This window comes from Podarcis liolepis, assembly GCF_965112155.1.
Source record: "Podarcis liolepis genome assembly, chromosome: 12".
Classification (NCBI taxonomy): Eukaryota; Metazoa; Chordata; class Lepidosauria; order Squamata; family Lacertidae; genus Podarcis; species Podarcis liolepis.
Window position 1 is genome coordinate 49773181 of NC_139563.1, and position 17462 is coordinate 49790642.

Sequence of the window (17462 nt, forward strand, 5' to 3'; positions counted from 1 at the left end):
ATTACCGTATTTTTCGCACCATAGGACGCACCGGACAATAGGACGCACCTTGTTTTAGAGGGGGGAGAACAAGGGAAAAAAATTCTTCCGCTCTCTGCCCAGCGCCCCTTCAGTGAAGCGGCAGGAGGCGCTGCGCAGAGAGTGGGAGAATTTCGCCCCTGTTGTTTTCCCGCTCTAAAACAAGGTGCCCCTTAAGGTGCGTTCAGGCGGCTACCTTGGAAGCCTGGAGAGCGAGAGGGGTTGGTGCGCACTGGGCAGGAGCCTCCATAGGCGCGCGTCACCTCTCCAGCTGGGAGAGGGTCGCAGGGGGCTGCTTTAGCCCCGCGCGCGCTCTCCCGGCTGGAGAGGTGACGCGCGCCTATGGAGGCTCCTGCCATAGGCGCGCGTCACCTCTCCAGCCGGGAGAGGGTCGCAGGGGGCTGATTTAGCCCCGCGCGCGCTCTCCCGGTTGGAGAGGTGACGCGCGGCTATGGAGGCTCCTGCCATAGGCGCGCGTCACCTCTCCAGCCGGGAGAGGGTCGTGGGGGGGGGCTGCTTTAGCCCCGTGCGGGCTCTCCCAGCTGGAGAGGGTCGCGGGGGGCTGCTTTAGCCCCACGTGGGCTCTCCCGGCTGGAGAGGTGACGCGCGCCTATGGAGGCTCCTGCCATAGGCGCGCGTCACCTCTCCAGCCGGGGGAGGGTCGCGGGGGCTGCTTTAGCCCCGCGCGGGCTCTCCCGGCTGGAGAGGTGACGCGTGCCTATGGAGGCTCCTGCCATAGGCGCGCGTCACCTCTCCAGCCGGGAGAGGGTCGCAGGGGGCTGCTTTAGCCCCGCGCGCGCTCTCCCGGCTGGAGAGGTGACGCGCGCCTATGGAGGCTCCTGCCATAGGCGCGCGTCACCTCTCCAGCCGGGAGAGGGTCGCAGGGGGCTGATTTAGCTCCGCGCGGGCTCTCCCGGCTGGAGAGGTGACGCGTGCCTATGGAGGCTCCTGCCATAGGCGCGCGTCACCTCTCCAGCCGGGAGAGGGTCGCGGGGGGCTGCTTTAGCCCCGCGTGCGCTCTCCCGGCTGGAGAGGTGACGCGCGCCTATGGAGGCTCCTGCCATAGGCGCGCGTCACCTCTCCAGCCGGGAGAGGGTCGTGGGGGGGGCTGCTTTAGCCCCGCGCGGGCTCTCCCAGCTGGAGAGGGTCGCAGGGGGCTGCTTTAGCCCCACGTGGGCTCTCCCGGCTGGAGAGGTGACGCGCGCCTATGGAGGCTCCTGCCATAGGCGTGCATCACCTCTCCAGCCGGGAGAGGGTCGCAGGAGGCTGCTTTAGCCCCGTGCGCGCTCTCCCGGCTGGAGAGGTGACACGCGGCTATAGAGGCTCCTGCCATAGCCCCGCGTTACCTCTCCAGCCGGGAGAGGGCCGCCGGGCTATGGCGTCTTCGCTCCTTAGGAGGCACACACATTTCCCCTTCATTTTTGAAGGGGAAAAAGTGCGTCCTATAGAGCGAAAAATACGGTAAGTTTTCTCTTAGGGCATTACATGCCGTGAATTTCATACCTCTGGTCCATAACTGTTCCCAGTCAGCCATCATTATGTTATGTCCAACATCTTGTGCCCATTTAATCATAGCTGATTTCACCATTTCATCCTGAGTATTCCATTTCAACAGCAAGTTATACATTCTTGACAAATTCTTAATTTTTGGGTCTAATAATTCTGTTTCCAATTTTGATTTTTCCACCTGGAAACCAACTTTTTTGTCCAAATTGTATGCCTCCATTATTTGGTAATAATGGAGCCAATCTCGCACTCTGTTTTTCAATTTTTCAAAGCTCTGCAATTTTATTCTGTCTCCATCTTGTTCCAGAATTTCCCAATATTTCGGCCATTTGGCCTCCATATTGAGTTTTTTCTGTGCTTTCGCTTCCATTGGTGACAACCATCTTGGGTTTTCCCCCCCTAACAAATCCTTATATCTTATCCACACATTAAACAATGCTTTTCTAACAATATGATTTTTAAACGCTTTATGTACTTTTACCTTATCGTACCACAAATAAGCATGCCAGCCAAATGCATTATTGAAACCTTCTAAATCCAACACGTCAGACCTATTTTGGAAGCAGTGACACAAACTCTCTCTCTCCCCCTTCCCCTGTGCAGAAAGCAGGGATAAAGGGCATAAGAGAAATAATTGGGCATGTGGCCATGAGAACCAAGAACCACAAAGCACAAAGCACAAAGCACAATTTCTCCAGGCTGTAGCGCTTTTGCAAACAGATCTCTGTGCTATCATATCTGTGAGTTGCTGTTTTAAATCATGGCCTATATTCAGCCTCTAACTGCCCGGTCTATAATTTCAATCACCTGGATGATTTGACTTACCAGGAGAAAGTAGGTTTTTGGAGGTAATGGAAGAACCTTGAATCAGGAGGCTGGCTCTGATTTTCCTACTATAAATAAAGTAGGTCTAGCCATCAGAATAATGTTGAAATGTTTAGGTGGAATAGGTGTTCCCTTATAGTCATAAGAATGTACAAAGAAAGGTCAAGCAAACAGGTGGACAACTGGTACTGGGGAGAAAGCCCTTTTGACTGGCATTTACTGTATCTGACTCTTCATACTGCTGAAAACTCATCCTTACCTACAATAGGCAATTCTCAAAGATAGCTGTCACATCTACTCTGTTTCTCAGCTGAGCAGCTATTAGGGAAGTGACAGACATTTAGGCAATCTAGCTGTGCTGTTGCAGTTATAGAGCTAAAGAGAACCGAAATCCAAAATATTAGCTAAAGCTTCTGCATCAGCTCTGCCAGCATTAACTTTAAGCAAATGGCAATTACTAACATTTAACTGCAGTAGCATAGCATAGGTTGCCAGTGTCCAGGGCAAGGCGAGTATTCTTGGCACCGCCCACTGATAGGCTGGAACGAAGAGCCAATAGCTTGGCGACCTATCCAAGTGGCAGCTGTGGCACCCTGTGAGCATCAAGCAGGGTGGAAAGCAGGATGGGGGATTGGTTGGCAGCACGTATCTTTCTAAAACCCATGCAGAGGGCGTCCTAGGAACTGGCTGTCATTGCAGAGATAGGAACATGGGAATGTGTCTTTGCATCATTGGTCTATTTAGCTCAGTATTGTCAACATTGACTGGCAGTGGCTATCCAGGGTTTCAGGCAGGGGATTTTCCAGCCCCTCCTGGAGAAGTTAGGGATTAATCCTGTAACCTTCTCTTTTCCATTGAGCTAGAGCCTTCCCCCCTCTGGAACTAGCTTTGACTCAGAGACCCTCAGCGACTGTTGATGACCTGCCAGTAGGGATGGAGGAGACATTTTGAAGTGAACTAACCTAATTTGCTGATCACAGACAATTTAAATGATGGGGTTTTTATGCTTAAAAGGGACTGGCCCTATGATTGAGAAACTGACCTGGGGAAGGCAGAAACTGATTCATCTGTTCCTACCTACTGGTAATTCCATTAATGACAAAGAGGCTGGTCATGAATACAGGAATGTAGCAAATAGCATTAGGCCGAGATCTTTCCCATACATCCTTTCCCCCAGTCTGTTCTTGTTACTTGCCAACTGAAAGGTTAATGGTGCCAATTTGAACACTGAGATCCCTTAAAATTGGTTCCACTGAAACTACGGGGTGATAACATTTGTGAATGGCAACCAGTAAATTCAGGAGGAGATCCAGCAAAGAATGGGACAGAAGTAGAATATGAGAGGTAGTTTAAGGGAAAACCAGCACTTTTGTTTTCTGTACTAAAAACCTACATTAGTTCTTGTTAACTTCCTCACTTATGTAGTTACCAATATTTAAGTGGTTGTGGTACTGGTATATTGTATTTGCATGCCTGATATTGAACTTCCATCATACATTATTGCATTGGAACTTGATTTTAAAGGGTATTTGAATTCTATGAATATTTCCATGCTCCACTCCAAATATCCTACTTTTAAGCAGGTTTTTATTTTTTGTTTTAGATGAGGCTCAAAAAGGGAACAAGTGGAAGGGGATCTTTGTTGCCAAAGCAGTTGGGCTGCTGTTCTTGAGCTCCAATTAAGATGCAGTTGTATCAGAATGTGAATAGGGGTGTGCATTTGTATGTGAATCTCATTGAAAAACCAATTCAATGTGAATAAGCAGCATCCGCATTCAGATGTGCACTATTTTGTACTCACATCCAGGATGCCTCCTATCTAGACACACTGCACTGCTAAGCAACGGTCTCATGGCAATATAGTGGGCACCCCAGTATGGCGGCCTCAACACCCTCCCCTCCCGAAAACTGATGGTCTCTCCCCCCTCCCTAAACCAATTTAAACTGAGGACAGACTTTTGGTTTCATTTGCACCTGACAGTGATGCTGTCACTTTTAAGTCTGATTGATTTCAATGGGAGAAATAAACTTGCGCTTAAATTTAACCCATTTAAATAAACTGGACAGAAAAGTGCTTAACTTTGACTGGGCCATTACTTCTAAAGTTTTGGTCATAGCTGAGTGAGATAGTAGGAACCTTGGACACTGAATTCAACGGTGATTTATGCAGTGACTTACGCTATCTCTGAGGAAACGTCAAATCAACATGAGGCACACAGAATGAGTGCATAAAAATCTTTTCCATCGCTAATGGTTCTTGGCAGTATTGACCACATCCTTAAATCACCATGCACACATTACAAGCTCCATTATTGAGGTGCTTTATCATGCTCATAGCCGTGTGGCTGTTCTTCAGTCAATATCTGTTGTCTTCATCTAAGGGGTGGTAACAGGTTGTACATTGATTCATCATTGTTGGAGTTACGCAATTCACTTCAGACTTCACAAAAATATTGGGGGGGGGGTGGAATTGAAATGTACTTCATACCATGCCTTTGACTCTCTTTCATTCCTTCAATTTGCATTCCTTTTAAGTCTCACAGTAAAAATGGCTGCGCCAACTCGTTTCTTAGAACTAACAGCAAACTTTCTGAGTGCTGAGCCCAATACTCTGGGGCATTTTTTCAGCCAGAACTCACTAGAACCCTGTTCTGGTGGGTGCCATTGCCGTTCTAAGAGAACAAAGGAGGTGTTTAAGGAGGCATTTTCTAGAAAAATAGCACTGCTTATACTGCCAAAACTGTACCATCGAAACACAACAGGGAGTATCAACAGGCTTTAGGGAACCCCAAATAGTCTGCCCTTGGATAAAGCAACCTCCTACATCTATATTATTGTGTGTTCTAAGCAGTTTTCTCCAAATTTCTGATTGCAAGGCACAAATTAAAATTGGAGTCACACTTCTCTTCTCCAGCCAAATATATATATATTATTTTTACTATGTAGGAGCAAGAATAAGCTGCCCCCAGAAGAGTCCAACATTGTCACTGTCACTGTCACAGGTCAGAAATCAGGCTGGCCTAAGACATTTAGCTGAAAGCAAAGGACAAGATGGTATTCCAGTATATTTGGAAAGGGGGGAAATAATAATAATAGTAATTCTATTATTTATATCCCACCCACCTGGCTGGGCTTCCCCAGCCACTCTGGGTGGCTTACAGCATATCTAAAAACATAAAACATCAAGCATTAAAAACCTCCTGATACAGGGCTGCCTTCAGATGTCTTCTAAAAGTTGTGTAATTCTTTATCTCCTTGACGTCTAAAGGGAGGGCATTCCACAGGGAGGGCGCCACTGCTGAGAAGGCTCTCTGTTTGGTTCCCTGTAACTTCACTTCTTGCAGTGAGGAAACCAGCAGATGACCCTCAAAGGGAGGACCTCAGTGTCTGGGCTGAGCAATGGGGGTGGAGACACTCCTTCAGGTGTACTGGGCCGGGGCCGTTTAGGGCTTTAAAGGTCAGCACCAACACTTTGAATTGTGCTCAGAAACATTCTGGGAGCCAGTGACGATCATTTAAGACTGGTGTTATATGGTCCCAGCAGCCACTCCCAGTCACCAGCCTAGCTGCCGCATTCTGGATTAATTGTAGCGCCACGTAGAGTACATTGCAGTAGTCCAAGCGGGAGATAACTAGGGCATGCACCACTCTGGTGAGACAGTCTGTGGGCAGGTCACAGCCTGCATACCAGATGGAGCTGGTAGACAGCTGCCCTGGACACAGAATTGACCTGCGCCTCCATGGACAGCTATGAGTCCAAAATGACTCCCAGGTTGCGCACCTGGTCTTTCAGGGGCAAAGTTACCCCATTCAGGACCAGGGAGTCCCCCACACATACCCTGTCCCTCCCCGCCAAACAGTACTTCTGTCTTGTCAGGATTCAACCTCAATCTGTTAGCCACCATCCATCCGCCAACCGCCCCAAGACACTCACACAGGACCCTGACTGCCCTCAAGCCCAGAAGTCTGGCTCATGTTTTATGATTAGGGAAAATGAACAGGTTGACTATCAGCAGCATACAAAGCAAAAGTTTGACTCCTTTGTTATTGTTTTCTTTTGCTACAATAGGTTTTATCTGAATGGTGAGCAGAACAGTTAAGAAGCAACTTAGAAATGCATTATTAGAATTGCTTTTTATCATATCCAAACCCTGCAAACCTCAGAATACAAGTAAATGCATGGAAGAGCGATTATTTCAGATGAAGCTCACTAGCACACATAAAATCGTCCAGCCTCACCTGCTGAAGTGCTGAGGTTAAAAACTGGAGTTTAAGATGGAGATCAAAAGCCTTTTGTTTTTCCTAGGTAGTTGGAAAGCAGTTTAGAAAAGAAGAGGAGAGAGAAATTAGAAAGTGATAGACACAATTCACTGGGCAAGAGCTATGGAGTGAAGGGAAGACAGAATAAAAAGATTTTAAAAATGTGTACTAGTTTGAACCTACCATTAAAGGTTACTATCCTGCCCTCAGCTGCACATGGTTTGGGGAAATGGGAGCTGTTCCACCATGGAGCTATCCCACACAGTTGCAGGTATATCGTGGGCAGGAAGTAGAGTAGTTTTGTGGGTCTTCTCCATCTGCTTGTTACCCTCCCCCCTCACATTGTCACTTGCTGCCCCATTACAGTAATAAAAGTAATTAAAATGGAAGATCATTTAAAGGGTTCCCCTGCTGTTGTTTGAAATACTTGTTCACTCATTAACACAGCAAATCAACTTTTATAGTGGATGAAATGCTCTCAACCAACTGAACAATTTATCACTAGACTATGTTGGATTAAAAAACCCACTATCTATGAAGGCAGTTCTTTAAAGTTTCTACAGCAAAAGAGGACTTTCTCTCTTAAGCGTAAAATGTAATAGGCAAAAGCTCATTCATGGCGAGGATGAAACACCTAACTTGGATACTTTGTAGTTAATCAAATTTTATAAAGTGAAGTACTTTCCATCACAACATCACACCAAAATGGTTTTTCAAATAAACAAGCTCAAGGTTAAGCAGTGTTGCAGCACAACTAGGCCTAAAAGATCACAATTTCAAATGAGTACTGCTTGCTTCAGTTGTCTGATTGTCATTAAGACCCTTTTTGTCACGTGTCAGAATTTCAGTTGCTGGGTGAGGTAACTGGATTTTCCACTGTAGCACCCAGTTTATGAAACAACCTCCCCAGAGTGGTTTGGTTGGTGCCTCATTGATGACTTTTAAGCAGGCACTAACAATCTTATTATTTTCGCAAGCATTTTTGAGAGAAAAAATAAATCATTGGTTTTGCTTTTCCGTTTCGCCTCTGTTGATTGCTGGTTTTTTGTTTGATTATAGATAGATCGATAGATGATAGACAGACAGATAGATAGATAGATAGATGATAGATAGATATTTAAAGTCACATTGAGTTGGTATTTAGCCTAGCAAGGTGTGTAACAAATTTTAATAATAATAAAAATTAAATGATTAGCATTAGTATCTTAAAGCCACAGTCGTTCCAACCTGAAAGGCAAACCATGTGCTAGTTTTGCAAACAAGCCAGGAATAAAAACAGAATTTTCATGTTTCATAAACTCTGGAGCAGGAAAGAGGAAACAGATCCATCTGTGCGGACTGCACGATGACAGGAACTTTATGAGTCATCTGTTCCAGAGTTGTTACTTGCCATCAGTCTTGGTAACTAATTAGTGACTAAACTTTAATAGCCAATTGAATGCTATTTGCTTAATCACAGCAAATGATTTATCAAAGCTTGAACTTCTACAGATCATAGAGTTTACTCCTGTCATCTAACTCTATGAACCACTTCTAAAACCACCACCATTTACCACTTAAAATATATCTATGTTCTGCAGGAACGGAGATTGGAACAATATACCAATGGGAGTTCTATGTCTTATTTGATTCTTGTGCTTTTGTATATACCTTTGAAGCACTGCATGTTGAATGGTTTCTTTAAATGTAAAGGTTCATCATTGTTCCACTCCATGTGTATGTCTTTAAGGGGCCGGAGCAAGGGCCAGAGCAAACTAACGAGACCCAGCTTTACAGCTGTGAAACATAGCAGGTGCTGCTGAGTTGTATTTGATTAAGGTGTGTCAGCATCTGCATGTAGTATATAAGGAGCAGCACCTAGCTCTCCCATTACCCTGGGGGATGGGTTGGTGGTTGGGTCTGGTTTGTTGATATATTTAGTGTTAATGGAGTTTTTGTTTTTCTTATTAAAACCTTCTTTAAGTTATTTTTGAGTCCTTTCTTTTTAATGCATGATCTCCCCAGCAAGCTCTCTGCAGCGTCACTATACTGCAAAAAGCCAACATCTTTGGTTATGGGCCCAGCTGCTGAGTGGATGACTGCATATTTTTGGACTCTGAGAAAGGTTTGAAAACTCCTTCTCCTGTTAGCGTAGTTTTTGTGGGACTGGAAGAGTTCCAGAATGGTTGACCGGGTTCCTGAAGCTGAGAAGGCTCTGGTCTTCCCACAGCTGACAGATGAGAACTATAGTTTATGGTCTTTTCGGGTGGAGGCGCTTTTGACCTCTAGAGAAGTATGGACCTATGTAACTGATGACCCTCCTGACCCTGTAACTAATGCTTGGTCGAAAGGAGATGCAAAAGCCAGGGCGATAATTAATTTGGCAGTCAGCGACCAGCAAGTAGTCTATATAAGAAATAAGAAAACTGCCAAAGAAATGTGGGACAGTCTTGCAGCAGTGCATGTTAGAAAAGAGTCAGCGTCTGCATTGACGTTTTTCAAGCAGTTGTACCAGACGAAGTTGCAACCTGGTGGAGATTTGGCAGCACACTTGAGACGTCTGGAGGCAATACGCGGCGAGTTAATTCGAAGGGACATGGAGATACCTGATATTCAGTATGTTTTTATCATCCTTTGTTCCCTTAATGAAGACTTTGATGGGGTAGCTAGCCAGATATCTGCCGTTCCACCAGCACAATTAACTGTGGAAGGGGTAACGGCAAGATTAATGGGCGAGTTGGATAGAAGGGAGGCTTGTGCCATAAGCACTCCTGTTTCCAGAAAGAATGAGGAACGCCATATGCAAACCTGTGGTGATACAACTGCATTTAAAGCTGCAAAGCGTTGTTGGTTCTGCAATAAGCAAGGACATTTTGCAAGGGACTGCAGATCCAAAAGAAAGCAAAGTACTCCCAAGCCTGTTTCTGTTCGTCAATCACGGTCGTCAGCCCAGCAGCCGGCATCGTATAGTAGAGACAGAAACGAGCCGCGAGCTTTTCACGTTCGGACTAAAGATCGTAAAAGAATTAAAGATGCCAAGTGGAAGTCTTTTGTTATCGACTCAGGAGCATCGCAGCATATCTGCAATGATCGAAGCTTGTTTATTTCTTTCGAAGAGGAAATTGGTAATGTACATTTAGCCAATTCACAAGTCTTGCAGTCGCTTGGCAGGGGTACCGTTAAACTTGACTCTTTAAACATTACAATAGCGAACTGCATTTACTGCCCGTCAGTGGACAATTTATTATCAGTAAGGTGTTTTGCTCGTCAAGGCATAACTGTGCGTTTCTTAAAGTCTATGTGTGAGTTTTTCGAGGGGAACAAACGTCTATTGTATGCCCGGGAATCTGATGGTTTATATAGACTGTATTTTCGCACCTACTCCCAATCGCCTATAAATTGCAGAGCAGCACAGTTAAGCCAGGGGTTGAGGAATGTAAGACCACATTCTGGGTGTGTCCACATGGCGCACAGAATTCTGGGACACCTGAATTTTGCTGATGTAATTAAGACAAAGAATATTGTCAATGGCCTCAACTTAAAACCATGCAAATTCTTTATGCAATGTCTATCCTGTTGCAAGAATAAGATTAAGGTTGCACGCAAGGGCAGGTGCTCAGATAGAAAAGTAACTGAGGCATTTGAGCGTGTACATTGTGATTTAGTTGGGCCACTCCCACCCTCATTAGGAGGTTCAAAGTACTGGCTTACCCTGATAGACCAGTATAGTAGATATTGTTGGACTTATGCAATATCTGAGAAGTCCCAAGCATTTGAGAAGTACAAGGTTTTTTGCAACTGGGTAAAAACACACTTTAGCAAACCAATTAAGAACCTGTTTTCTGACCGGGGTGGGGAATTTGTTTCTGAAGATTTTGAGAAATTCCTGGAAGCGCAGGGGACTACTCATGAGTTATCTTGCCCCCGAAGTCCCTGGCAAAATGGGCTTGTTGAAGTTGTGCAGCGTGACTTGCAGGCAGGGGTTAAAACTTATCTGCATGATGCTAATCTGCCCAAAGCGTTTTGGGCTGAAGCACTCAATGCCTTTTGTTATGTTAGAAATCGCAGTTATCATTCTGGTTTAGATGTCACCCCCTATGAGAAGTTGTTTAAAAAACTCCCTAATCTGAAATACCTACGTATTTGGGGTTCAGATGTAATTATGCATTATCCCGCTAAGCAGAAATTGGGTGAACGTAGTGCTCAGGGAAAATTAATGGGCTACCAGCAGGGGGCGTACAGAATTTACATACCAGCAACTGGCAAATTTCATATTACCAGAAGCATGATACAAACTGTAAATTGGAATGGGGTTGCTGTTTTCCAAGATACTGATGGTATAAATAATACTGAGGAAGAAGAGGAAGAAGCAGAGGCAGCAGGAAATGGTGCTTCTGAATTAATAGAAAAAGACAAAAAGCCTGTTGAATCTGATAATTTGTTTGACTTAAAGTCACAGGCACCTGAGGGGAGGTTAGATTCTCTTGAGTTTTCTGACCGTGAGCTTAGCCTACAGGCACCTCTTCAGTCTGACAATGATGATTTACAACCTGAAACTAGTAGTTCACTTAGTCCCATTAAGTCTGAGGAGTCTGAATCTCCTTCCGGACTGAGACGTTCAGATAGAAAGAGGCAGAAGCCACAACGTTTTGCAGATGAACATTTTAATACTGTGTATGCCAATAAGGCGGTTTTTGAGCCAAAAAGCTACAATGATGTTCAGAATTTACCTATGCACCAAGCTGTAAATTGGTATAAAGCTATGAACTCTGAGATAGCTTCTTTAAAAGAGCATAACACTTGGTCTCTTGTACCACAAACCCCAGATATGAGACCTATTGATTCAAAATGGGTTTATAGAGTTAAAATGAATGACAAAAATGAAGTTGTAAGGTACAAGGCAAGACTAGTTGCTAGAGGTTTTCAACAAATTCCAGGTGAAGATTATGATTTGTGTTATTCACCAAGTGTAAAATATGAAACAGTTAAGCTTTTGTTAAAAGATGCTTCACAGTGTGGAAAAGCCCACTATGCAATGTTTCTCTGCTCTTAAGAGAGTGGTAATGTACCTTAAACATACCAAACATTATAGGTTGCAGTTTACATCACACATGAAAAACATGTACAAAGTATGCTTTATGTTTTTGTTCCACAATGATGAACCGCAGGGGAAATGTTGAATGGTTTCTTTAAATGTAAAGGTTCATCATTGTTCCACTCCATGTGTATGTCTTTAAGGGGCCGGAGCAAGGGCCAGAGCAAACTAACGAGACCCAGCTTTACAGCTGTGAAACATAGCAGGTGCTGCTGAGTTGTATTTGATTAAGGTGTGTCAGCATCTGCATGTAGTATATAAGGAGCAGCACCTAGCTCTCCCATTACCCTGGGGGATGGGTTGGTGGTTGGGTCTGGTTTGTTGATATATTTAGTGTTAATGGAGTTTTTGTTTTTCTTATTAAAACCTTCTTTAAGTTATTTTTGAGTCCTTTCTTTTTAATGCATGATCTCCCCAGCAAGCTCTCTGCAGCGTCACTATACTGCAAAAAGCCAACACTGCACTGCCCAGATCATTGAAAATGAACCAGAAATATATTTGTTTTTATCTATCTATCTATCTATCTATCTATCTATCTATCTATCTATCTATCTCTCACCCAGTCATAACATGCTACTCATAGCAGCTACAAGGAAATGAGGTGGAGACTTAACAATGTAATGCCGCCAGCCACATGGTGACTGGATTTACATTGGCTAGGATGTGGATGCTGGCAAATCACAACTTGTACTTGTGGCAACCGCTGCTTCTAGGCACACACAGCGTGTCTCCTGCCCCAGTAGCATATTCACCCGTGTTTGCAAACCGTTCAACCACCAGGCACTACCTACCTTCTTTAGCTCCTCCTGAATGCATTTGCCACTGTCTTCTGAAGATAAGCACGATTTCTGGTTCTCAGATTCTGTTCTTGGCTCTGACACCTGTTCCTCTGAAGAGGTTTCCCTATTGTCACTCATTTTTGCAGCCAGTTCATATAACCTTGACTTCAGCTTTTCTTCCATAGGGTCTGCCTTGGTCTGATGGTCTTCACTGCTTATGTCAGTTTCTGATAAATCATCAGATGCCTTAAATATATTTTTTTAATAAAAAAAAGAGGGACAAAGGAAAAGCATCTCAAAGAGAAGAAAATCAAAGTTATATATATACAAAAGCTGTTCAAAAAAGCTGTTTATACCACAGGAGATCTATAAGCGTATCACTCTGATGACAACAACATAAGTACATATAGTGGTACCTTGGTTCTCAAACGCCTTGGTTGCCAAACATTGAAAAGTAAGTGTTCCTGTTTTCGAACGTTTTTCGGAAGCCAAACTTCGGATGCGGCTGTCGGCTATTGTTTCCAGGGCACCTGTGCCAATCAGAAGCTGCGCCTTGGTTTTCGAACATTTTGGAAGTCAAATGGTCTTCCGGAATGGATTAAGTTTGGTGCTTTTGTTTTTGCTATTTATTTTGCGTTTTTGTTTTTGAGGCTTTTTTGGTTCATTTGTTTTTGTGACTGTGTGGAATCCAGTTTAGCTGATTGATTGATTGATTGATTGTGTGACTGCGGAAATGGATAAAAGCTGACTATCATCAGTGCAGGTAAGGAAAAAAAATAATTGTAATTTTTATCATCTACAATACTGTGTTATTTATTTTATAGTACAGTACATTGATTATTGCTTTCATTTTATGGATCAATGGTTTCGTTAGATAGTAAAATTCATGTTAAATGGCTGTTTTAGGGGGTTGTTTTTAAAATCTGGAATGGATCAATCCATTTTGCATTACTTTCTATGGGAAAGCAAGCCTTGGTTTTGGAATGCTTTGGTTTTGGAACAGACTTCTGGAACGGATTAAGTTTGAGAACCAAGGTACCACTGTATGGAGAAATAGGTTTTCATTTCTGAACAGCATGTGCTCACTACAAATCCATTCTCTAAAATAAATAAAACAAACCCCAGATTCATGTTTGATCTTGCACCACAGCTTTTCAGCTTGATGTGATATCTTACATATCATTTTTTTCATGACAGAACAGGAACATTATTGTTTTATTTGTGTATATGTTGTATACTCCTCTAAGATGTGTGTAATGCATTTTGTACAGTAAGTAATCTGTTGGATACATCCAGGGCTTAGGATGGGAAACATTTCCTTATTGTGATGTTACACACACACACACACACACACACACAAAATTTAAAGCAGCTTTCAACAAGTTAACTGTGCAGACAGAGGTAAGACATGGTTTGTTCAGACTGCTAGGGAATCTCTGCTCAAGCACTAAATCAAAATACTCTGAAAAAGGAAAGTATTGTCCTGTGGACTGTAGCTGTGCTAGTGTCAGAAATACTTTTTATATAGCACCTTTTGACATCAGTGCAAGGAATGTTACCTGTCCGTGTCAGTGCTGTTTTGAATGTTCTGTTCTTTCAGAAAACTCTTTCACACACACACACACACCGAACAATTTTTGTCTTTGTAAAACTGTGAACTTCTTTCCTCCAGAGATAGAATGGTGCATTTCATAGAATCATAGAATTGTAGAGTTTGAAGGGATATGAACATTAAAAGCAATCTATTCTCCTTGACTGCCCAAAGGGAATATATCTAATTAATTATTTCTTTAAAATTGCATGCTGCTTAATCACAGCCATCTCTAAGCAGTGTATGGGAGACCCAATACAATAAGACTAAAAATGAGTTGAAACTATAAAATCAGAATTAAATTAAAACGCCTGTTGGAATAAAAAAATCTTCAGCAAACACTGGAAGTAAGTTCAATAGGGAGAGGGGCTATCTGACCTCAAGTGGAAGGAAATCCCACAAAATTTGGCCCACATGCATAGCTTCAAGTCCTTCTGAGTTGCACTTTCATAGGAAAAATAACAAGTCAGAGAAAAAATAGGTTGTGATCTGAGTAGTGAAGAGCACAAAGGAAAACCCCAAGACAGAATCAAGTCACCCAATAATGGCATCCGTTCATGGTACCTATGACTATCAATGTGGTGTTTTTATCTACATATAAAACTTTTCAAAACTACATCATCTAATTTCACTCTCTTTCATTTAAATCTAGTAAGTGAAAAGATAGACCTGTTCCCAGCTGGACCAGCTAAAGTTATCGTCACATGAAAAGTTTAATTTTTTCTTTAAAAACTACCTCTTGAAATGTGATCTGAACTTTGACAAAATGTACATTTGATTTACTAAATGGCTCTTGCTTGTTAGACGCTGCAACAACCATCCTGTATGTGATAACAATAGGGCAAGAGATGCCAGCAGCTCTCTTAGCCTTGAGCATAACAACATCCTAAGCACAAAGTGAAAAAAGCTCTGAATTGGCTTGCAGTTTAAAATTTGATTTCCCCGCAGTATACTAGCTAAAAGCACCATCTAGTGGAAGCCGGGGAATAAAAAAATTGAGTGTCCTAATTGTAGCAATCTTGCTAAAAGGCTAATGTGTAAAATAACTGATGAAGCCATTAGCTCAATATTGTTACTTACTAAGGAAAAGCATTATTAAAATATGTGTGCCCGCTCCCTCCTCTCTCTCTTTAAACATAACAAGCCTTTTATGAATAATAGTAGAATGGACCGAAACTTTGCTTTGTAATAAAAAAAATACTGCAGAATGGGTGTAATATTGTGAAGTATTAATAACATCCGTTTTCCATACTATGCTTGCCTGTGGCTGGGTGGCTCATTGGAATATGTTGGCCCTGCTCCACTGTTAGCAGCAGACTATTTTAAATTAGTATACATTTAAATAACTTAAAGCAGCCTTGTTCTTACCCCCAGCCAAACACTCAACGATGGCTCTGTGGGTAATGTTCTCCCCTCTGTCTCTTTTAGCCTCAAGGGGCTACAAAGGGCCAAACTAAACGTGCCATTGAATTTAATGGGCAGGTTTTTAAATTCCACATTTCATCAGCGGGAGTGGCTGAAAATTATCAGGATCACTGCAGGTAGGGCCGCTAATACCAGATTCAGGGATTTCCCCCAGGACCACGGCAGGGGGCAAAAGGGTTGAATCCCCCTCCTATTAGCTGCTATTCTGATAAGTGTCACCCACAAACACACACAGTTCATGCTGTCTGCCTTAAACAAAACCTGTGTGCTAAGTACAAAGACACATTGAAAATCATATCAAGATTGGCATATCAGCTTGGCCATTCACCAAACAAAAGGCAGTGCCACACCAACCCACTCCCACATTCCCACTCTCCAAGCCATTAAATTTTATGATATGCCACATAGACAGTTACATATGACAACATGGGTCACTTCTTTGTGATCAAGGTTACCAAAACCAGGGGGTGCATCCTGTTTTCAGAGTAGTTTCCACAGCCTATGAGTGCCATTTTGGGAATGGAATGAAGGCCAGAATCACTGTAAGTATGCAAGCCAAAATGGACATTGTTATGCAGCATGGCTGCAAATACGGTATTCATTGTATGTAGCAAGACTACAAATACTGTACTCATTACTAGGGAGGCCATCCTTGAAATTTGTGTATCATATGGTTACAAACCCTCCTGTACGGAAAAGTACCCGGTTAACTTAGTTTATTTACTGCAATTGTCTTTGGCACAATCCTGACCATGACATAAAACCTGAGCAATGAGAATTAAAACTGTGTTCTTGTGTCTCTGAACAACAGAGACAGATTTGATGCTTGCAGGCAATACATTGCATTAATTGAAGCCTAATTACCTGACTTGTGCTCAATTTCTTCATGTGCGATTTTGTGCGATTTTTGCCTTTGCATAAATCCTCTGATGGAGTCTTGCCTTTTTTCCACCTCCTGGACCTCTTTTCCAAGTCATGATAGGCTTCTTCGCTTCCACTGCTATCTGAATAGTCGAAACTGGTAGCTTGTGGGTTAAAGTTCACATCGAGTTCCTCCTGGAATTGTGCTTTTTCCTCTCTGGGCTTACTGTTACAAGTTCTCCTCTGTATCCAAGGAAGACAGCTAGGCTCCCTAGCCTCCCTTGAAGAACTGACTGAGGATGTTTCAGAATCAGAGTACGCTGCCTCCGCGTTGGTAAACAGCCCAGATGATGGGGAGGCCACAGGCTGGTACAGTTCATTGCCGCACTCCCATTCAGCATTGCACTGAGAGCCAGCGTAAGTTGACAGCTGCTTGGGTCTCTGTCGCAGCTTGTTCAAAGCCACGTTCCAGTCATAGTCGCCTTCGCTATCAGAGCCCATCTCATCATAAGCAGATACAACGCTGGATTCACTCTCCAAGGCTTTGAACACTTGGCTCTTTGGTTTGGCAAGCATTCGCGGGCGAGGCAAGTTGACGTTTTGCAGGGCCACCCAGTTTCCATCTGTGCTTTCCAAAACAGGGGGGAAAGCTAAGGAAACATAAGAAGAACATACAATTCCATCATTATTGTGTTGCATTACCCTAAAATGTTCTACCATACCTGGGTCTGCTGTGTCACCACAAGAAAAGATCTGCACAGTATTTCATGTCACAGATCTTGGGTGGGAATAATAGACACTTGCAAGAGGCTTGCATCCAAGGTCTAATGATAAGGTAATGAGGAGTGGACCAACCAGGGTTTGATCCAATTTGTTAGAAATTTATTAGAGCAGGCACCCCCAAACATGGCCCTCCAGATGTTTTGGGACTACAACTCCCATCACCCCTAGCTAACAGGACCAGTGGTCAGGGATGGTGGGAATTGTAGTCCCAAAACATCTGGAGGGCCGAGTTTGGGGGTGCCTGGTTTAGAAGACAAGGGACCCTCTGGTTTAGAGGGCAAGGGACATAAGCAGATCAAATCCCATCTATCAATATAGTTAGTGGCATAATTAAGTTTTA

The 17462-nt window shown here is 43.4% G+C and overlaps 1 protein-coding gene across 8 annotated transcripts in view; it reads right to left on the minus strand.

The window, feature by feature from the left end:
- The window catches only part of MYRIP (myosin VIIA and Rab interacting protein), a 150414-nt gene that overhangs the window by 13423 nt on the left and 119529 nt on the right, over positions 1-17462 (minus strand). For 6 of the 8 annotated variants that reach the window (XM_083467948.1, XM_083467949.1, XM_083467947.1 and 3 more), the window contains exons 10-12: positions 16343-16989; positions 12475-12708; positions 6589-6651 (exon numbers count right to left, since the gene is read on the minus strand). In XM_083467948.1, coding sequence (XP_083324074.1) covers positions 6589-6651; positions 12475-12708; positions 16343-16989 — 944 coding nt within the window. The remainder of the gene's footprint in view (positions 1-6588; positions 6652-12474; positions 12709-16342; positions 16990-17462) is intronic. The other 2 variants (XM_083467953.1, XM_083467952.1) reach the window with 1 other exon arrangement.